Genomic DNA, 22,429 nt, shown 5'->3' with positions numbered 1-22,429 from the left:
GTGCTGGCCTTTTTCTCAAGCAGGCGCTCCCATGTGGTGGCCCAAACAGCTTTATCAGCTTCAGGCTGGCATTATACCTGTCTAGCAACCTGTGTGGTCAGAGGGTGTCTCTCCTTAGTGGTTCCAGCAAAAGTCCCAGAGCTGGTGCTCCTTAGCTCAGCCTGGTCACAGGCCCATGCCTGAGCCAGTCCCAACTCTGTCTGGGTGGCAGCTCATTTGGAAAGATGACTTAAAGACTTAGCACTAAGTTGCATAGTGTGACATGGTTACATAGCTCATATCATGGCTACTTTGGAAGGAGCAGAGTATCAAACATTATTGAAGTTAAAATATATATGAACTTGGCTATGTATATTTTTCCTTTTGTGAATTAATGTTGCTTTACTACCTTTTAATGTTGCTTTACTACCTTTCAAATTACAGAAGTTTTACTTTTTAATGGTAAAATATGCCCTTTATTAACCCTCCATTAGGAGGGTCTTTTTCTTTTGATCGTATGCCTAGAGAAGCTTCTGCAAGAAACACAAGGCCCTCGTAGGTGCCACACGTGTGGGAAACTGAAGACCTCTCTAGGTGCAGTTTTTCTGTTGGATGATGGTTTGTTTCGGTTCGTATAAATGATAAAAACAAATACTTACAGAAGAATTGCTGAGAACCCGTGAGTTTAACTAGTCCGGGGCATGTACAGGGTGGACGGGGACCAACAGAGAAATTTCCCAAGCCTCCCCGTTTTGGGCTCTGGTCGTGAAGAAGCCTCTCTCGGCTTCATGGTTGCTAGCGCTGTCCCCGGGGGCCCTTGCGATCATCCAGGGACCCGGGCCCATGGAATGGCCCCGACAGCAGGGCGGCTCAGGGAACCTGGGGTCTGGGAGGAAAGCCCCCAGAGAACAAGCCAGCCTGGAGGCCGTCCTCTGTGACTGACACGCCCAGGCCCCGCCCCTGGAAACCGGCTCCTCTCAGCCCACGGATCTGCCCCAGAGCTGGCGTCCCTTTTAATAAAGGTGCATCTTCCAGAGTATCTTCATTCTCAGAACTCTGCAGCAGAGAAGGAAGACAGTGGGCTTGTGTGGTCGAGGGAAGGAGAATGCTCTGGGGAAGAGTCGGTGCTTCCTCCTAGGACTTGAGAGAGGCCTGGAAATGGATGGCAATGATATGGCTTTCGGCTGCCTCGACACACACAGCTAGCGGGTCCTGCAGCCCCTCCCCACCATGGAGTATATCCTCTTTGTGCTATACTTCTCCTTTTTCCTCTGTCTCTGTGCCCTGGTGTGCCTGTACTTTTCTGGCTGCCAGGAGATGACCTATAAGCACGAAGGTAAGTGGCCAGCTTTGGGGGATTGGTTGTGGCCATGTGAAAGTAAATGGCTATGATTGGGGAGCTCCTTCCTGTGACCACGATTGTTGGGAATGACACAGATGAAGAGAGAGGAGGCTGAGAGAGGCTGGAGTCTGTTGAGGGGTTGTTTATTTGGGGGGTGCCTCCCCTTTTCCTCTCCATCCCGTGTGATCTGCTAAGAATGAGCATCTATTCAGCATGTAAATGGAGAAGAAATGTTTATTTTTCTGTCATTTTTTTACCCAAACTGCATTTCAAGCATTTGGATTAGTTAGTAAAAAGGTGTCAGCAAGGCAAGACTTTGGTGGTAAAGAAAATAGAAGTCTGGAGGAGTGGGCCCCTTTTGTATAGAAAATGCACTTGGAATGGGCAAAGATGGAAATGTTATGTTCCTGAAGTGTCTTTTCTTAAGAAATTCCCAGAGAATTTTTGAACGATGGAGGCTCCAAAAAATCGACGGTTTCTTTCATGCTTGACTTTTTTTAAAAGCCCATTATGAGCCGAGCATTTGAGGAAACAGTATTTGCAGGTGATTTTCCTCTCATTCCTTGGAGGCTGGTGTGTTATTTTGTGTATATGAAAATGCAGTGGAAGGCAAGGTTGCTTCGTCTCCAAGAAGACAGCCACCAGATTTTCACTTGAAACATTAAAATGTCTTTTTCTATCTTGTTTTTATTAATAAAGTCATAAATATACACAGTACATTCTGGCTTCCCATATAATACAGTCACTTAAAAAAACTAACCCGCAGAGGAAACAAACTAACCTTACCTATAAGTTATACAAGGTGGGGGGCAGGCCATAGTCAGCTCACTGCTGCCCTGGAAATTGTATGTGCTGTGTATTTGTGGATTCGTCTCTTTTCTGATTATAGGGGTATACTTTGAATGTCCTTTTGTGTTTGATCCCCACCCTCAGAGCTGCTTCCTCCTTCCCTCACTGCAGCATGCTTCCTAGGGTTCTTGGTCTCTGGGGCCACATGATACTTCAGGGGGCCCCACTTGGGTCTGGGCAGGTCTGCTTTAAATGCGCGGCTGCGGCGTCTGTAGTTAATACACTGTATTAGGGCTCAGTAATTGAGTACTTGGAGTCCCTCAAGTTTTCAAAAAGCGGGTTGTCCTAGGTAATGGAACACTGGGTCATCACCTCCCAGAATGGCCCATGACGCCTGCAGTGAGTGACCACCACTCAGCACTGCGTCCTGGTCATGCGGAGACTGTGAGGCTTGATGTTTCCTGGGGCCCTCCCCACATCACGGCTCACTGCCACTCAGCACAACAGGCCTGTCCCCAGAGGCCTAGCAATTAGCAGTGTTTACAAGAAATGAGGTCAGCTGAGTGGCTGCCCAGAAAAGTAAGGAGCCTGAGGCTCGGGTGAGCTGCGTGTGCTCAGAGCAGCTGAGCGCTGTAAATGCATCCGCCATCAGATGTCATAGCCACGGCTCCCTGGAGATGGAACATCTGGAACATCGTTGACACTTGAACTCAGGTGGGGTTTCTCAACCCAGGGGCAGGGGGCATTTGAGTGTAGGATTGTCTCCAACCTCCACTCAGAAAGGAGCCTAACAGGGCCTCACATTCCTACCTGGTGGACTCACCTGGGGTGCACAGTCAGGTGGAGGCCCAGCTGATGCTGGCTGTATGAATGAGGGAAGGGAGGTCACGTGCAAACCCGACACTATTTGTGGGTAAACAAGTTTGTTTGGCATTGAGTTCATTGCAGATACTCATTGAACAACCGATATTTCTTGAGTGTGTCAGGTCCTGGGCTACAGTTGGGAACAGAAGAGCCCAAATCCTTGCTCTCATGGAGCAAAATCCCTGTCCTCACAGGGCTTATATTCTAGAGGAGAAAGACAGCTAATAGGCACATAAGCAAAATATGTCTTATGTTAGGTAGTGATGAGCACCATGGAGAAAAATAAAGGAAAGAGAACAGAGGTTGAGGTGGAGATAGGTTAGTCAGGACTTTGATGTGGTGGTCAGGGATGTCTTTTTTAATGTTACATTTGTGCAAAGACTTGAGGGAAGGGAGGGAGAGAGCCTTGTGCGTTCTGGTGAAGAGCATCTAGGCAGTGCCAAGGCCCTGTAGCAGGCATGTGGAAGGTGCAGGGGTGTGCTTGGCAGTGTGGCTGGAGCCCCGTGGTGAAGGGGATGAGGCCAGAGCAGAGTAGGAGGCAGGTCCTTCAGGGCCTGTGGACTGCAGCGTGGATTGACTTTTACTGAGGTATGGTGCAGAGCCAGTGGGCGTTGAGCAAAGGACCAACACGACCTGACTCTTGTTTCAAAATAGTTCATCTGACCACCAGGTTATGGGACAAGGGCAGGAGCCGGAAGGACAGTAGGAGGCAGTTTTTTTAATTTCAGTGAGAGATGATGGTGGCTTGAGCCAGGAGGGAGGTGCTGGTTCCTGGAGGATTGGATTCTGGGCTGAAGATGGAGCCAACAGGATTTCTCCCAGAGGCGTGGAACATGGGGGGGTGGGGCGGGCGGGGGGGGAACCTAGGTTTTTGGCCTGAGGAACTAAAAGTATGGAGCTGCTGGTGACAAGCACGTTAGACTGTGGGAACAGTTGGTTTGGGGGTGTCCACTAGCCACCCATGCAGCTGTTGAGGAGGTTATTTGGGAGTTCACGGGGCAGTACCTGCCCCTCCTGTATTAAATAAACAAAAAGGAGCGCAGGGTGAAAGCAGTTTGCAGAAACACGAATGCCAAACGCAAAGCCATTGTGGGTGACAGCGGTGGTCAGGCGCCTCCAGCAAAGCCTCATGAGAGACACGGACCGTACAAGACGACAAAAGAGCCCCCCTTCTTCTCCCTTCCTGATTCTGAATTATTTCCTAATCATGTTATTGATTGTGGTACCAGCCACATTTTTCTTCCATCTGGGCACATGAGATCGTACACAAGCATTAGCTCCAACAGAGTGGGAGGCGCCCTGCGCATGTGGGGGGCTCCCTGACCCCTCCCTCTCTGTGTTGTCGCGGGGGGGCGGGGGTGGGGGGGGATCTGGGAGGAGCCGGTTCAGATGAACGGGTAGGAGCCTGGGCTTGGCTCTGGATTTCCTTACAGTTCTTTCTTCATGGTCAAGAGCATTCCTTGATTGTAAAAACAAATAAAAATCCTTCTCTGGGGCTATTTTGGGGAAAAAAAGCTCCAGTGTTTCTGGGACAAGGGATGTTGATCTGGTGATTGTGAGTTGACATCTGCAGCCCCAGGGGACAGAAGCTCTTTGTGGTAGGGACCAGGCCTGGTTTTGGTCTAGTTGTAGCCCCCAGGCCCAGCCTAGTGTCTGACCCCTAGAAGGCGCTCAGTCAGGTGTTTGCTGAATGAATGAATGAATGAATGAATGAAGCCCCATCTCCTGTGATATCTGGGGTGGGAGAAATGCTGGGCAGGGTAACCGGGAGGCCAGCACACCGAGCATTTAAAATTGCCTCTGAATCTGAATATTGGGTGTACGTGGGTCTGTTACACTCTTCCTTCTCATTCTGTAAGTGTTCCAAGTTTTCCGTGACAAACAGTTGAACTAAAATTGCCTCACGGGGAACGTCCGGCGAGGACCTGGGGTCCACACTTGTCCAGCCGGAGTCCCAGGCTCCACCGTGGACGCTCTGCCTCACCACCTTTCCCTGTGCCTGGTCTGCAGCACCGCATCTCACGTGGCTCCCCCTCCCCTCCCCCTCCTCCGTGCAGCGAAGATGCTGCTCACTGTTGCTGCCCTGGACGTGGTGCTTGGTGACCTCACTTTGTGCCCTCAGGTGAGGCGGGGGATCCCAGGTCTGTCCGATGGAGAAAGTAGCCGGCGCCCAGAAGGGCCAAGTGGCTGACTTGCAAAAGGCCATCAGCTCGCGAGCCCGGAGCCAGGGTTGGGCCAGCACGCTCTGCGGCAACCCTCCACCCTCTGACCCCCTTTGGCACCCCCTTTCTCCCCCAGCAATCACACGCAGACCCTACCACGCACCTCCTGGGATGCCCTGTTGGCTCAGATGCCCATCGTAGCCCCCTCTTCCCCGGGGAAGACGGGCTGGAGGATCCAGGTGATTCTGAGTCCCCTCCTCATGTCATGCAAATTGCCTTTTGCAGAAGCATGTTGTGGAGACATTTTTTGGATTTGACGAGGAGTCTGTGGACTCGGAAACATTGTCAGAGACATCCTGCAACACAGACAGGACGGACAGGGCTCCGGCCACGCCCGAGGAGGACTTGGACGACGTAAGCGGACCTCACCCCGGGGATGCTTATCGGGCGCCTCCCGCCTGTGGCCGCTGCAGGCATTGCTCCCTCACTGTGAGGCACGAACCCTGCAGGACCTGTGTGATCACGGTCCAGCGTCCAGGAAAGGTGGTCCCCACTTTCACAGGTTCCGAGAACGGCGATGGGGGGGGGGGCGCCGGCAGCACGTGGGGACCCCTTCCTTCCCCAGCGCGGCTTTCACACAGGAGATCTGTGGCCACTGCATTGCTGCTTACCCTTTGTCATTGAAACCGCTGAGTGGCGGTCTGTTCCTCGTCCCCCCGTGCTCACGCACGCACGTGCGTGCACACGCACACAGACACACACACCACCCATGTATGTGAAGATGGCATGTCATGGTAGGAGAGGATCCAAGCAGCACTGAGAAGGGTAAAGAGCAAGCAGAGTGACAGCCACCTGGAGCCTCTCATCGTGGCTCGGCGCCCTCACGCTTTCCTGGCTCTCCATCTGTGCACACCCGCGTCCGTGACCGTGGCTCTGGTGAGCTGGAGCCGCGAAGGGGGGAGGAGCAGCTTCACTCTCCCCCACCTCCCCCACCTGGTGGGGTTCACTCGGGAAGCCCCATGAAACATGATCACGTCAGACACATGCTTTGCGATTTGCTCTTTTCACCGAGCATGTGTAACGGGCACCTTTTGGCAGCAGACACTGTGTTGCACATCACCCTCTGTCACGAGCAGATCCTCGTGGATCTGCACGTGCAGCTAACCTAACGGGCCCCGATGAGAGGTGTTACACGGATGCCAGGCTCTCACAACCGCGGCGATGCTCTTTGAGTGGTTGTTTCCTTAGGAGAAGCGCCCAGAATGAGGAGGGCTCCTCGTGCTGGGTGGGAGGGGCGCCCTTTACAACGTAGACGCTCACCCGTGCCGTCGTGCAGTCGGGGCGGGCTCACCCTTGCTCGCCTGCACGTGACTGAGCGATTCCCGGGGTTCAGGGAGCTCCCGGGAAGGGCGCTGACGGCAGAGGAGGCGTCTTCTCCCCGAGCCCTTCACTCCAGAGTTCCAGCGAGGTCCTGGCAGTGACCGGCTCGTTATGTAACTGTCGGCAGCAGTCGTGAGATCTGGGCCTGCGCTTGGCCCGCACGGTTCACGTCGAGTCACGCACTTCCTCGTGCTTTTCTTTTCCATGACGTTAAGACCACAACCCGAGAGGAGGCTGACCTGAGGTTCTGCCAGCTGACCAGGGAGTACCAGGCCCTGCAGCGAGCCTACGCCCTGCTTCAGGAGCAGGTCGGGGGGACGCTGGACGCCGAGCGAGAGGCCCGGGTAGGTGCGGCGGGCGGGGCGGCGAGCGTCTGGGCAGAGGCCGGGTGGCTCGTGCCCTTTCCGGCATCGGGATTCCGTAGGGGTGCCGAGCGGGGACGGGGGCGCCTGACAGCCGCCGCCGGGGCAACATTCCAGCGCTCAGCAAACCGGGCGGGAACTATCTGCCCATCCTCAGTGTGCAGTGGAGCTCGCAGAAGAAACGCTGCCGTCTCACACGTCTCGTGTGCGCCGTCCGTTGGCAAGAACGGTTTCGGAACTTAAGACTCAGTGATGAAATCAGGCTCACTGTCAAACAGACTTCCCTCTCTCCTGGCTGAGGAGCCCTCAAGAATGTCCGTAAGGAACCCAGGCAGAGACGGTCGGTGTGCCCCAGCCCACACGGCGCTCTGCTGGGCACCCAGGTCTGGGCCACGCCAGCCCTCGTGCCGGGCGGAGCTCTGCCTTGTAGTAACGTCCACTCACTGGCCATCGCCCCACCTTCAGGAGTCACACAGACCAGGGTCTGCTGGCCCTTCCTTCTGAAGGTGAGGGGGACTCCCAGGGAGCACACCCGCTGGGGCCAACGTTTCACCCCAGCGCGTCCCCATCTCATTCCCGCAACAGCCCCGTGAGGTGGGAGGTGGCGAGTGAGGCTGGGGGAAGGAAGCTTCTAGTGCTACGATAGCGTTCTGCCTGTAACCGATAGATTGGAGGAGGTATACTGCTGGAAGTGGTTTGGGCTGAATCGTGGTTTTCGTTAAAAATTTCATCTCCTTGCAGCATTTCAAAGTCAGGAGATTTCACACAGAAATCCCGATTCCTGGCTTCTCTCGAGGGCTCAGAACACCTGGCAGGACGGGGCTTCCCGTTCCACGTAGTCCCACTTGGCCACAACCACTGAGTGGCAGTCCCCCTGAGATGGGTCATGTGCCTCCGGTTTGCCACAGTCCCCACCACTCCCTATTACCCCACACCCAGTTGGCTCCCTTCTTTATAGTACCTGCCTGGTCCTTGGGGTATTTTGGAATTCAGCCCTTGTTCTAGGCGGCAAAGGCCCACGAGATGGGCCAAGCAAGCGTGAAAGTGTTGCTGGCATTCGTGATGCAGCCACTGCACTTGGTCAGCTGGCCTGGGACCTGACGTGAGTGAAGAAACTGGCCCCTTCTCCAGTCTGCAGACTTATCTCTAAGCTGAGGGGGTAGCGCTCACGGCCTCTCAAGGCCTTGCAGTTCTTACACACGTCACACCTGTAGGTGACAGAGGAACCAGGCAGGCCAGTTTGCGCGTGTGCTCCTAAAAAAGGACCTGTTTCTTAGGACTGGATCCTGCAGCCTGGTCCTTTCCACTCTCCTGTCACCATCCAGGCTGATGTGCTCACTTCCTGGTCTTTTTCATTTCAGACTCGGGAACAGCTCCAAGCTGATCTGCTGAGGTGTCAGGCCAAAATTGAAGATCTGGAGAAGTTACTGGTTGAGAAGGGACAGGTGAGCAGAAACGGTCACGTGCTCTGTGGCTGTTTACACTTCTGTTCCCTTGGTGGTGTCCCTGGGGCCTTGGTGCCAAGGGGACCGTTCTGTGGATCTGCATCGTTCACTGCGGAGACAAGAGAAAAAAACACTAGCAGAGCCCAGGCGAGACTATCCCAGCTCACGTGCCTCTTTACCGAGTTTTTCAAAATCAGACACGTTATGAGATCCTGACTTGGCTTTTTCTTTGTTTGTTTGTCAAATGCACAAGAATAGGAGACAATTCCAAAAGTAAAGTGGTCACCAAAATCTTTTCTGACTTGAATCTGGAAGAAAAGCTGGCATTGCCTATGAGGATTCAGTTATGGAAAAGAACTGGTACCTGCAGCTAGCTCTGAGTGATGGCAGGCAGATGCGGCCTCAGGATTCCATGCTGTGACTGCCACATAAAGATCTGGGCCCCGAGCTTCTCAGATTAGAGTCACCTCCGTTTGCGCTTTCTCTGAATTTGGTTGGGCCTGAATTCTCTGAATGTGAATTCATTGCATATGTTGACAGCAGGACACAGTAGAGAGGCAAAACCTGGGCCCAGACCCGTCCCCTGAGGTGGGGGGACTCTGAGGGGCTCTGGGTGGAGGTCCAGCCTCTCAGAGGGTAGCATCTAAAAGCAACACCAACCCAGGGGTCAGTACGGGTGGGCCATGCTCTCCACGTCAGAACTCTCTGTGGACAGAGGTAACCAGGACTTCTCAGTGGCTTACCACAAGGTTTCTGTCCTGCTTGACGTGCTGTGTGTCCTCCTGTAGGCAGAGGGTCTCCGCTCCATGTGGTCACTCAGGGATCCAGCACTGGAGGCAGCGCCATCTTGTACTGGCCTATCCACAGCACATCCTCCTCGACAGGGGCCAGGAGAGGCTGTTCAATGCCTCAGCCTTAACAGGCACATTTCCTGCCTCTTGTGAGGGTGCCAAGGAGTGTGTGGGCAGGTGGAGTGTGTGGTGGCACCACTGCCCCAACCCCAGGGCAGGAGGTGACCTGAGGAGGTCTGGCACGGGCTACTAGAGGCCCTACGGTGGGACACAGGGAGTGGGGAGGTGGGTGTAAGGGAAGAGGCTCCAGGAGGGTTAACGGGGGCTCAGGAAGAGCTACAGAGCAGATGGCTTAGAACTAACTCTGGTGTCCAGTCAGTGGGCTGAGGGCTCAGGTTGTGACTGAGATTCAAATGGCGGCAGCTGGCTAGTAGCCAGAACTCAAGCCTGCACAGGGCAGTTCACCGCGGCAGCATTTATGCAGGACTGACTGGGCACAGGGAAGCAGCCAACCCTTGGGAGCTGGTCACGTGACCATGGTCCAGAATCCTCCGCGGAGGCAAGAGTGCAGTGCAGGGCACACGCTGCAGCAAACCCGCCACATTCCAGCCCCACCGCTGACCTGTTGCACAGCCTTGGGCAAGTTACGTGGTCTCTTGTGCCTCAGGTTCCTCATCTTTAAAATGGGGCTAATAATAGTACTTAACACATAGGGGAAGGGGGGTAGGGAGACTCAGCAGCAGCCGGGCGGAGTCCAGGTGAGAGACGAAGCTGTTTTCAGACTCCTGTCCTAACCTGCCGTTGACCTCAGCTTCCCTCTTCCAGGCTGAGCTCACAGGTTGTAACTTACCCGACCACGGTCTACGAATAAGTTAACCTCCTACCTGAGGGTGCTAGGCCCTGTTTGTGGGCCCGCTCTGTCCTCAGTTCCTGCTAAATGAAGAGGCCAGTTTGGGACGGAGCACATGGCCATTCATTTGGTGAGCACTTACCAGAGCCCTTGCCCTGCGCCAGGCTCTGTGCTTGGTGTGTGGGATAATGTATCAGTTAGCTATCGCCGCCTAACAAATCACCCCAAAACTTAGTTGTTTACAATAACAAAAATTTTATTTGGCTACAGTTTTATGGGTCAGCAGTTTGGGTTGGGCTCAGCTGGTGGTTCTGCTGCTGGTCTCACCTGGGGTCATTCTAGAGGCTTCATTGTTGGTAGATCGACTGGGGATAGATGGCCCCAAGTGGCCTCTCTTGCATTGGTGCCAGCTGTTGGCCAGATTCTTATGGTATCTCATCCTTAAGGAAGCTACCCTGGCTCCTTTACCTGGTGGTCTGGGGGTAGGAAGAATAGGCAGGTCCCAAAGCACAAGTACATGCCACGCCTCTGCCTGTGTCACATTCACTAATATCCCAGTCACCAAAGCACGCTGCAGGCACGCCCAGCCTCGAGGTTGCAGGAAGAGATGCATCTCTCCATTGAAGGGGCTGCAGAGTCAACGTTGCAAAGGGGCACAGAGATGGGAGGGACGTTGCCAATAACCTCCCACAGGAAAAAAGATGAATGGAACCGGCTCTGTCCTCACAGGGACTCAGCCTCGTGGGACCTACACGTGTGTCAACCCAGGGACGGCGCAGGGTGATAATGTTGGGTAGAAGGAAGGGAGGAAGAAAGTTCCCTCGTGTACATCTTCATCCATCCCCTGGCGTTTATTGAGCACTGGCTGTGTGCCAAGCACCATGCTAGGCACTCAGGATGCTGGTGTAAAGACAAGCTTAGCACCTTGTGCTCCTGGAACTTTCCTGGACAGGACTTGTCCAGGCAGAGACTTGGTTAGGGCGTCACGGGCAGAGGGTCTAGGATGAGCAGAAATGTGTTACTGTAACGACTCCAGGTGTGTTGAGTGTGGGCAGACCCTTGGGGTGCGGCCTGGACGCTGGCCCACGGGCCTCAGAGAACAAGCCATGGGAGGGTCTGTTGTGGCTGGCTCAGTCGCCGTGCAGGTGCTTTTCTGTCAGTGATACAGACGCGCTCCCTGTGCTTTAAGGAACGTGAGAGGTGGAGGAGGGATGCGCCACAGACCCGCTGGTTCTCTTTTTCAGGTTTTGTTTTGTTTTGTTTTGTTTAATAAATAAATTTATTTATTTATTTATTTGGCTGTGTTGGGTCTTCGTTTCTGTGCGAGGGCTTTCTCTAGTTGCGGCGAGCGGGGGCCACTCTTCATCGCAGTACGTGGGCCTCTCACTGTCGCGGCCTCTCGTTGCGGAGCACAGGCTCCGGACGCTCAGGCTCAGCGGCCATGGCTCACGGGCCCAGTTGCTCCGCGGCATGTGGGATCTTCCCAGACCAAGGCTCGAACCCGTGTCCCCTGCATTGGCAGGCAGATTCTCAACCACTGCGCCACCAGAGAAGCCCTCTTTTTCAGATTTTGAGGGTTGATGCGATCGTTCTAACTGCTGTCCTTTTCTCTGACGTTTTCACAGAAAGTTTCATACGAAGTGACCTTTCCCACCGCCACTTTATTTGTTATTTAACCGTCTGTTTGCTTCAATGAGTATGAACATATTTAGTACTTTTCCTTAGGATTCCAAATGGGTTGAAGAGAAGCAGCTGCTCATCAGAACAAACCAAGACTTGCTGGAAAAGGTATGTGGCACAAACACCCTGACCCCTGCCGCAGGGGATCATGGAGCCCCCATGGACTTCAGAGGCCCGCTCCGGCCGCGGGAGTCTGACCCACGCACCCCCTGGGGGCTCCCGGCCTCTGGTCCTGGTTCTGTCCTCTGGGGTGGGGTCCACAGAGCTGGTTTACAGCACCCTGCAGACATGATGGGGGCTGCCCATTCTTCTGATGCTGGGCTTCCAGACCACCTCTGCCATTGCCTTGGGTTCCAGACCTCCTCCCCTGCCTGCTCCCCGTGCAGGGGCCTGAGGCACTGGTTGGCAAGCAGGCCCTCGGCGGTCATAGCCCAGTTCATGGACCGGAGGCCGTGGCGCTGGCAGAGCTGAGCCTGGCCTTCCCTCTATGGTCATGGAACTTTCTGGTCAAGGAGCTTGCCAGAGCTCTCTCAAGGAGTCAGCTCGGCGAGTAGATCTACAGCTTTGGGACAAGACCTTAGCTTTATTTTTTTCTTATTTGTGAACAATTAGTGATTTTTTTTTTAAGTAAATTTACTGAGTCATGCAACCGTCCCCACAATGCCATTTTGATCTTTTTAAACAGTTTTTGGCTGTGCTGCACGGCATGTAGGATCTTACCTCCCCAACCAGGGATCAAACCCGTACCCCCTGTAGTGGAAGTGTGGATTCGTAACCACTGGACCGCCAGGGAAGTCCCGCCACCATGCAATTTTTAGAACATTTTCAGCCTCCCGGAAAGATCCCTCGTGCTCATTTGTAGTCTCTCCCCATCTCTCACCCTGCAGTCCCTGGCAACCTACTTTCTGTCCCGATAGATTTGCTTGCTCTGCACCTCCCGTACTAGTGGAATTGGACCTGGGTTAGGCCGTAGCTTCTAAGCATCCTAGAATGCCCCAACTGGACGAGCACAGCCTTGCCCCCTTGGGTGGGGGGCCGCGGCCCTGTCCCAGCTCTACGCTGGCCCGCTGTGTGGCCATTCATCGTCCCGTGTCTCTCCACAGCATCTGGGGCATTGGGACAGGCCTGGTCGTTGTCCTGCGAGGCAGCCCCGTGCGTTGGGAGAGATTTTGTATCCTTGGTCCTGCTCGCTATATTCTGGGAGGCACGGGAATCTCTCACACTGTTTCCAAATGTCTCCCGGGGGTGGGGCGGTACCACCCCAGTAGAGACAGGAGGGAGTAAAGGTGACCGTGACCCACCGGGGCCCTCGTTTCCATGCGTTGTCTTAGTCTCACCGCAGGCAGCCTAGTGGGGGGCTGCTGTTTGCCTCTAAGGTACCGCCAGCTACATAGCTGGCCCAGGGTCTCCCGGGGGGGTTGGGACCCAGGCTGTCCCCTTCCCAGACTGTGCTTTGGGGAGATCTGCTACCATTCGGGCTCCTCATAGGAGCCCTCTGGGGAGTACAGGGTGCCTTCCTGCTGCAACTGGCCGGACTCTGGGTGGGCTGACTGGGGGACCGGGTCGGAAGGAACTCAGACAAGCTCGGGGGTCACTCTTGCTTCCCCCATGACTGACCTTGGGGAAGGGACTTAATCGCTCCATGCCTCAGTTTCCCCACCATTCGTGTATTCAGCAAATATCTGGCCCCCACGCTGGGCCGGGCTCGGGGCCGCGGTGGTGCAGCAGGCACGGCCTCCGTCTGTGCCATCCCCAGCTCCCGGAGCAGAAAAGGCCTGCCTCACCCGCTCGCTGAAAGCCTCCCCTTCCCACCCTCCCCCTGGTGACAGCCCCTGTGTCCTCAGGCCAACACCGAGGGGGTCTGTGATCGGGGGACACATGCTCATGGCCCCTGGTGAGAGACAGTGGTTCTCCCACCCGTTAACCCACAGGTGTTTCTGCTCTAGATTTACAGGCTGGAAATGGAAGAGAGCCAGCTGAAGAACGAAATGCAGGACGCAAAGGACCAGAACGAGCTGTTAGAATTCAGAGTGCTAGAACTCGAAGTAAGAGACTCTATCTGTTGTAAACTCTCAAACGGAGCAGACATTCTCTTTGAGCCCAAACTGAAATTCATGTAAAGTCCCAGATGTTTTCAAGCATGTGTAAGGGGACGTGTGACACTTGTTTTCTTTTCTTTTTTTTTAAAATCTGTATGTTCAGAATAATTTCACTGCCTTAATGTGTTCTGGAGAGAATGCTCACCGAAGTCTTTGGACATGTACCAGAGCTAATATATTTATTGCCTACGGCTTGTTTTTGCACTTAATAAAATAATTTGTTTTTGCAATATTTTGCCTTTTTTATTTGTGTTTCATTTCCATAACTACTTCCTTCTTGCATGCATAGTCACCTGGTATGCATTCTGCAAACCCGGACAGAAGCACTGTTGCAATTAATAACACACCTTTTTAAGTGACCTTGCATGCATGAATCTCACCTTTTGAGAGAGCGGGGTCTGACCTGGCCCGCAGCTGACTCTATAATGTGTTTACTGCTAGTTTGGCCCATTTTCTATTTGCCAAGGTAAACACAAGGTAAGTAAACAGGGTAAAAGGAGGTATTTGCATAGGCGGTTGAGAAAGCTTGTGACGTTGTTCCAACTCCTTGATGCAGTGAATACGGACATTGCAAGCAGTATTGGACTAACACAATTGTTGTTTGTAACTCAAACGGCAACTCAGAACGACTCTTTAGCGTGAAGAGAGATTGAATGTTGTTCACAGGTAGAAATCGTGTCCCAAATCTTCAGTGACTTCCCAAATACACGGAGTTGGATCCAGGGTGAGGGATATTGATGGCATTATTGCTTCCAAGTGGAACCTTGCCTCGGGTGTGTTACTGTATTGCCTTGCTACCATTTCATACTCCTTTTTTGTTTGTTTCCATTTAAAAATCATCGACCTGTGAGACATCACCTGAGTTTGTGACTGGTTTTCTCTAAGCATCTGTGGTGACAAGCCTCTGCTCTCCCTCCGCTGAAGCCTTTGCATGTCCAGAACCCTCAGTAAAAGCGAGCTCCTTGGCAATGTTGGTGTTTCTCTGATTTTGTTTTCTCCTCCCGGCCTCAGTTAAAATTCTGCTTGCTCTGGAACTTCCCGTCTTGTTCTTTGTTGTGCTGACATGGACCATGGCCTGAATGTCTCAGAACCAAGTGTTGCCGTGCGACTCAGCTCTTGCTTGAACCTGAACCGAGCCCTTCCTCCATTCATGCGGCAGAAGCAGAAGTTAGGAAAGGTCATGGTTAATACTACTGCCACTGTTAGAAAACCTTTCACGGCTCTTTGCTATGTGTCTTTCTCATGAGAATTCCATAAGCATCGGTCACTTTACTAGAACTTTCTTTGAGTGTCCCCACCATCCTTTGGAGCCATTGGAAACCAGTCTTTTGACTTTTGTTCATATAAAACATGAGCTTTCTTTTGTCACCTTTTCTGTGGAGACCCCATTTAAGTAAGCATTGCAGGTAGAAAAGGCATCTGTAGCACGGAACCATTGTGAATTGTGTTGTTCTTGTCTAATAAGGGAAATAAGGTTTTCTATCTAAACTGATTCAAACCAGGTTAGGCAGACTGGGGCTTCGTGGAAATTAAATGAGTTAGTGGCCCCACCCTTCCTCTCTCCTTTAGAGCATCTGCTTAAGACCTGCCGTCTGGTGCTCATCTTGGCTACGTTGCTTAGTTGAATGGCTAAGGAAGCCCATTGGTTCTGTAGCTAGGTTCTGCAGCCATGGTCCAAAGCAAGCTTACTTACCATAATTTTGAGAAAATAAAAGCAGTTTGATTTCAAGGTATCATTTGGGAAAGGTCTTCTCTGCTGGCTGACCTGTCCATTGCTCAGGGTTTAAAGGCGGCTCTGTGTAGAAAACACATTTGAGACCAGAGTACTGTTCTGCTGCTGTACTTTATTTCTGTAAGTAATTGGGCTTCTCCCGTCCTTTTGAAGAACTTGTCACTTTACACATGATTAATGTACTGCTTCTGGGAAAATGCTTGCTCTCCTTCCTGAGTAGTTGAGATTTGACTGTTAATCTAAGGCAGAGGTAGAATGATCATCGGAGTGTTAGTGTGGTTCAAAAACAAATTGTGAACAAAGTCAGCAGATTATATTGAAAAAGATGTGAAGCCAGGGTCAGGGTCCTGGCCCTGCCACTCACTCACGTGGGACCTCGGTGGGTCTCTGCCTCCCCAGCCTCCTTCTCTTTGTCCACAAAACAGAAGCAGTCATGGCTGCCTCGTGGGGTTGTGTGAGGATGAAATGAGATAACGATGATTTCTGTTGAAATTTCACACGCTTGTTCTTACCGAGTATTTAATGATGATAGTGTGACTTCCTGAGCTTCCATCAGCAGGTTAACTCATGACACTCTGCTAACCACTTCTTCCCAGCTGATTAGGTTAAGAAGTAACCCTGTCCACAGGAGATCCACTGTGGTGCAGACAGGACACAGAGTCTCCGTCAAGATTGTAGCCTGAATGCGTGCTTTCTAGTAACACCTTCGCCAACTGGAATTCGTTGGTTTTTGCTGAGTAACGTGGGAAAATGGCAAGTGGTAAATAATCCAATAAAGTTCTGTTTTTAAACCAAATCTTTTCCCCAGGAGAGAGAGCGGAGGTCGCCAGCATTTAACCTCCAAATCACCACCTTCCCCGAGAACAACAGCAGCGCCCTCCAGCTGTTCTGTCACCAGGAAGGAGTTAAGGTAGCGTGCCTGGGGGGTGCCCCCGCTCTACTACGGCCACAGCCTGCTCAAATGCTAGGCTCAGCTGGAAAGGGGATCGTGTGCCGGTGCCAGGGGTAGAAATGATTTTAACAAGATACCCCCGTCCCTCCACTGTACTTTGAAAGTCAGAGTTCATTATTCCAGCGGGTCACCAAATGTTACTCTACTTGTACTCATTGTTAAAAGAGCAGAGCCTTGGGATGCAGCCTTGAAGGCAAACCCCAGCTTGGCCACTTCCCAGCTCTGGCCTGTAACCTCTCTGACCCTCAGTCTCTTCATCTAGGAGAGCTGAGTGGCAACACCCACACCGTGAAGTGGGTGTGACAGTTAAATTAGATAGTGAACATGAAGGGCTCAGTGCAGTGCCCAGAGCGTGCTGAGTATTCTAGAGACAGTAGCTGTGGTCGTTCTAGCAGCTCAGTGTTTGCCGTGACCCTGGAGTCCCGCTAGGCCCGCGGGCACAGAGGGGTCCTTCTGACCCACAGGATTCCGTGAACCTTTCTAGAAAGCGATGTTTGTGCTGGCATAAAACTCAGCCAGTACGCAGCAGTTACCAGCCCTCCGTCCCTCCCTGAAGGAACTGCTAAGAGTAACTCTCCGCCCGGCCTTAGGCTCTAAGAGATGAGAAAGGGAGAGGTGTCTTATCAAGGACTGAGGGCTGAGGCCCTAGAGATTGGTGTGGATGGCCTTTGTAGCTCACACAAAATGAACGTTGGACATCTTTTCCAGGATGTGAATATTTCTGAACTTATGAAGAAATTAGATATCCTTGGCGATAATGGGGTAACTATGAGCGATCGGTTTCCGGTTTCGTGTTCTTGTTTTGATTCGGGTGTACTCTGTGTGGCTTTTGTTTTGTTTCGTTTTAATTTCTTCCTAATTTAAGAGATCTACTAAATACAATGTAAGGCTTTTGTATGGCCACATTCCTGCGTGGGTAGCTGGGTCCACATCCATCAGAAGTGGGGTTCTGAAGTTAGATCATCCTGATGGCCCGTGAGTGATGAGGGGGAAGAAAGCCTAAAAATGAATGTCCAGAAAGAAAGTGGAATCACTCGAGATTTCTGAAATCAGAAAGTGAGACTTTTGCCTTCTTAAAAGATTAGCTTGAGCGAGGCCCTATTTCTACAAGGCTCAGTGCCACTACGTGAGACATTCCCACCCCGAGGGCCGGTCCTCAGATATGTCACATCTGGTCCCGTCAGTGAGTGGGGCTGACCCTGGGGAGGCCGCTGTCAGAGGTGTGTAGGGCTGACTGTCTGCACGTGATGTGAGATCAGTGTAAAATGCCCTTGCCCATTTTTGTGTTTTAGAATTTGAGAAATGAAGAACAGGTTGCAATAATCCAGGCTGGAACTGTGCTTGCCCTGTGTGAAAAGGTAGAGCCCAGCGGCATTTCTGTCCATACACCTTGTCTGAGCTTCCTGGCACCATACAAGAAACTGTACATTGGCGTCTCGCTTTGTTCTGGAAGCATGGTTCTGGTCCGTCTGTGTCTGCATGCGCACGTGCATGCCTTTTTGTTTTCTGATTGAAAATCACTCATGCTTATGGTAGAAAACTTAAGAGACCGTGGAAGGAGATCAAAACCCCCTTCAAGGAAACCATCTGCAACAGTTGGTCTGTTTCCTTCCAGTTTTTTCCCACGCCCTTTTAAAAAGCTTGGTCAGGATCATACTTGAGTTTTTAATCCTGCTTCATAAGCTTCCACCGTGAGAATGAACGGCCCTGCATCTTTCCACCTATAGCCACACCCTCAGTAATGATTCTTTCGCTGTTAAGATATTGAGGGCATTTCTGCTCTTTTTTCTATTTACCATCATGCAGCGATGAGCGTCTTTACCCATACGTTTCTATCTACATTTTAAAACACTTCTACAGGATAGATTCTAGAAGTGGAATCACTGGGCTGATGGGTAAGAGAGTTTTTAAGAGCTTTCATGCTGTCAAATGGTTTCCAGAAAAGTGGTACCAATTCCCCTCGACCTGAGTGTTACCGCTGCCGGTTTCTTGTTCAACAAGGCATATATCACCACTAAGAACTCTGCTGATAGGATAGGCAGAAATTATATGATGTCATTATTTTAATTTTCATTTATTTGAGTGCTAACGATAATGGATTTTTGTGTATTATCCATTTTCTTCTCTCTTGTGAATCGTAATTACATTCCATTGCCCTTGTTTGTTACTTATTCATTCATACATTAATTCAATCATGCATTCATCTATTCACTTATTTAATACGTATTTGGTCATAACTATGGTTTTTCTTACTGACTTATCTATGTGCTTTACATACTAAATATAATAACTTACTGCCGTATTTATTAAAAATACATCCTGGTTTGCCTTTTCCATTAGTTTAGGGTGTTTTAGGCATATCCAGCTTGTTAATGTAGTCTGGTCTATAGATCTTTTTCTTTTAAAGCACGTGAGTTAAACTTTAAAAAATGCTACTTTTATAATGATGAAGTCTTAATGATCTTAATCAGGATTCCTTCCAGAATCTTTGGAAGGGCATTTAAAATATAGTTTTCTTCCCTGAGCACCTGTCCATCCTTCCCCGTGTACAGGGCACTAGACGTTGGTAACAGACTTATGGCAAACCCTTGCTGAGGTCACACAGGTGGTTAAGTGGCGATGCCCACATCACTGCTACTGTCACCTGGCTGAGTCTGTGTCCTCAGGTGGGCCGGGAGATGAGGATGACTCATACCTGGCTGGCTGGTGGCCCCTCAGATACAGGTGATGGTAAGTGTGCATCCAGTAAACATCCCTCTCACCAGGAGAGCCAAATGCGACAGTGTAGCCTCCAGGGGGTCACACAGAGAGCCCAGCAGACACTTTCAGTTTATTCCTCGTTCACTCCAACGTTCACTGAGAATGAGCCTCCGAGCGCCCAGCGCCCAGCACGCCCGGAGGCCGTGGCGATGCCAGACCCAGGCCTCCTTCCTTATCCCCCGGAGGCCCCTCCTGGGCTGGCTCTTAGCGCCCCCCAACCCGCCAACTGCAGGGGCTGCCGCAGGCCAGCGCCTTCATCCCTCTAAGCCGCGAGCCTTGCAGAGTTAGTGTCAGGACTCCAGGACACGGCACTTTTAAATGGGACCAAGCCTCGCTGCCAAGCACCTGGGGCAAGGCTGGGGACTGAGGGGTGTTTGATCGATGGTTGTAGACAGTGAGCAAAGAGCAGGGAGTGCCAGGGACTCGGGGTGGGGCTGGGGCAGTGGGCCTGGGGAGGGGGCTCGCCCTCCCTCCTACCCCCAGAGCCTCCTGGAGGGGGGCAGACTGTCGCGAGTTCCCAGCCCTCTGCCAGTTACCAAGTTCTCCCGCCCCGGGCCCTTCTCGACACTCTCCTCCCCACACCAGGTTCCAGACCCATGGCCTTGGCCCCAGCTCAGGCTTTCAGGGCTCCTCTTCTTCTCAACAACTGTACAAGGTTAGCAGCACGGGTCCCTGGACACAGAGGACACGGGGCCTGCCTGGCACGCGGCTGCTGTCTGCTTTCCCCCGTTGCCCACCCCGTGCCCACCTGTACCAGCCCCTGCCGGCTGCTGCCTGTCTGCCAATGACCACGGAGCCCTGCCAAGCTGGCTGGCTGGTGCTACGCTCCGCACCCTAAACGCAGAGAGCTGTGCCAGCTGCCCTGGCCTGCCAGCTCCTCCCGAAATCCCACAAGGGTGGTGGCAGGAGAGGCGGTGCCCGGCGCTGGCCTTTAGAGGCCCGACTCTGGACCAGGTGAGAGGGGCCCAGTTCCCCATTTGGGACAGTCTGTGGGGACTGGACTTAGACTGGTGTTGCCTCATATTCTCAGGGACACTAGCTCTGCCGCGTGTCTGTGACTGAAGGCCCGGTGTTTGGGAGGTGCCATGTCTCCCCCGTGGAGAGAACTTGGTGCTGAGTGCACCCCCGGAAGAAAAGTGGGTCAACGGGACTCCCCTGGGAGCGCCTACGGGACAGCCAGGGTGTCCAACTGTCCGGTTTCCCCAGGATGCATGGGACTTTCAGTGCCGAAACGGGGACAGTTCCAGGCAAACGGGGACGGGTTGGTCACCCCAGGGCTGATGGGTGCTGCAGAAAATCTCGCAGTGGGGCTCAGAGGCCCCTGCGACGTCCTCAGTCAACCCCCCTCAACCAAGTTATACCTCATCTAAAAAATTGCCATTCAGTACTGGCATCTGACCGGCAGTACTGAGGTCCACTTCAGTTTTCTATTTAGGGGTACAAGGCTCCTTTCACAGCCCGTAAGCGAAGCGCGACTCAAGCTAGTTTGCATGTCCCTTGGCATGCTTGCTGCAAATGGCATCTTGCCCTGGGCGCTTGCCCTCCTCCCATCACCACCTGGGGAAGCCCTGCTCTGTCTGGAAGGTTCAGAGAAACACAGGCCGGCCCATCTCAGCGCCCTGCAGACCCGCCTCTGGTTAGCGGAGTCCAAGACTGGGGGCGTCGCCTTGCTTCCTCAACCCGAACACACACCACACGCGCTGAGCAGAGAACACGGGGCGCCAGGGGGACTTACAAGGGATCACAAGTCAGGCCTCTTCTCCCTCGAGTTCAAAATCAATCAGAAAGATGGAAGTTTTTAAAAATCCACGCTCTCACTGGTAACAACAGATGAGAAACTGCAGCTCAGGCCACAGGCAAGCTTTCTAATAGTTGGCCCAGCGTCAAGGCCTTGGGACCCTTCTCTGAAGGGAGGGTTGAGTGTTAGAGGGGGGAGGTCCCCCACTCCCCAGCTCTGAGATCAGGGTCCTGCACCTGCGGGCAAAGTGCCAGTTGGGGCGGGGGTGTGGGCTGACTCACTTCTCCCTGAGGGTTTGGGGGCAGGCAGGCACCCTGTCCCCACTCCCCAGGTTCTGACCCCGGACCGAGGCCCCATAGACATCTGGCCGGACTCCAATAAGAAATCCGTGCCCTCACACGCCCAGGAGGCCCAGGGCCAGCATCTTCTGTTCTCACTTTCCTCTCCCAGTGGCTGAAGAGGGCCTGTCAAGTTTTTTCTTTAGGTGCATAATATGCCTGTCAAATCTTTGTTCTTTAACAATAAGAAAAAACTGGACATGGTGTTCTACAAAACCTAAGAGCAGCTTGTAGTGATTCAAAACTGGATTTTTTTTTCCATTTTATTTTATTCGTTTTATGACTGCTTGCATTAGGATAGTAAAAAACGAAAGATTTTTCATTCCTTGTCAAAAATACGCTTACCTCTTTCTAAGACATCGCACACCGGCTCAGCACCGTCTAAAGCAGTGCTGCATTGGGCGCCTGCTTCTGCGGCTGGCTCTGGGGCCGCTCTTGGGGGCCATGCGAACATGGACTTTAGCGGGGAGGCTCTGTGGGCGGAGCTTTATCTAGGCTTGCTCCCACTATGGAGCCGGCACACACCCCACAGACCTCCAGACCCCTGCATCCTCCTTCCCTAAGCAAACGTCTATTGGGTGCTTGCCTCACGCCAGGCCCCGTGCAGGGTAAGGAAATTTAACAGAACACATCCCACGTCGTGGGAAAAGGGAAACAGCAATCTGTCAGGTGAGTGCTGTGACAGGGGATCCATGGAGGGCACCAGGCCCCACAGACTCAGGAAGCAGGGCAGGGTTCCTGGAGGAGGCGACAGCTAACTCAGGTCCAGAGGCTGAGTAGGTATAAAGGCCTGAGGCTGAAGCTGGGGATGGGAGAGGTGGTGATCTTCCAGGCAGAGAGAGCAGCATGTGCAAAGGCCCTGAGGTGAGGGAAGGCGTGGCTGGTCCCCCAGCCATTGTCAGGAGAGGTGGGATCTCCTTGGGGAGGCTTTCAGTGGGAGCAGGGAAGGTCCACGAGAGATGCTAAGTGTTTGGAGAGAACACGCTGGCTGGTGGGCAGAAGGGGATTTGGGGTCCGACGTGCGCCGGGGGGCTGAGAGGGGGCCTGCGCTGGGTGGTGGTGGTGGAGTGTGGTGGGTGGGGTTTTGAAACGGGAGGGGGTAGAACCAATGTTTGGAAAGTGAAGGGGGAGGAGCCGTGGCAGCTACCAGATTCCCAGTCAAGGTG

The 22,429-nt window shown here is 52.8% G+C and overlaps 1 protein-coding gene across 2 annotated transcripts in view; it reads left to right on the top strand.

Annotated features, from left to right (window-relative positions):
- Positions 1 to 22,429, top strand: part of JAKMIP1 (janus kinase and microtubule interacting protein 1) — a 71,381-nt gene that overhangs the window by 30,576 nt on the left and 18,376 nt on the right. The window contains exons 8-15 of one of the 2 annotated variants that reach the window (XM_007114828.2): positions 5,422 to 5,550; positions 6,732 to 6,860; positions 8,240 to 8,323; positions 11,690 to 11,752; positions 13,591 to 13,689; positions 16,284 to 16,385; positions 17,136 to 17,189; positions 17,720 to 17,785. In XM_007114828.2, the coding sequence (XP_007114890.1) occupies positions 5,422 to 5,550; positions 6,732 to 6,860; positions 8,240 to 8,323; positions 11,690 to 11,752; positions 13,591 to 13,689; positions 16,284 to 16,385; positions 17,136 to 17,189; positions 17,720 to 17,785 (726 nt within the window). Of the gene's footprint in view, positions 1 to 5,421; positions 5,551 to 6,731; positions 6,861 to 8,239; positions 8,324 to 11,689; positions 11,753 to 13,590; positions 13,765 to 16,283; positions 16,386 to 17,135; positions 17,190 to 17,719; positions 17,786 to 22,429 lie in introns of those variants that run through there. The other variant, XM_024119397.1, reaches the window with a different exon arrangement.

Source organism: Physeter macrocephalus, chromosome 7, assembly GCF_002837175.3.
Source record: "Physeter macrocephalus isolate SW-GA chromosome 7, ASM283717v5, whole genome shotgun sequence".
Lineage (NCBI taxonomy): Eukaryota > Metazoa > Chordata > Mammalia > Artiodactyla > Physeteridae > Physeter > Physeter macrocephalus.
This window is presented reverse-complemented; position numbering and strand designations above follow the sequence as displayed.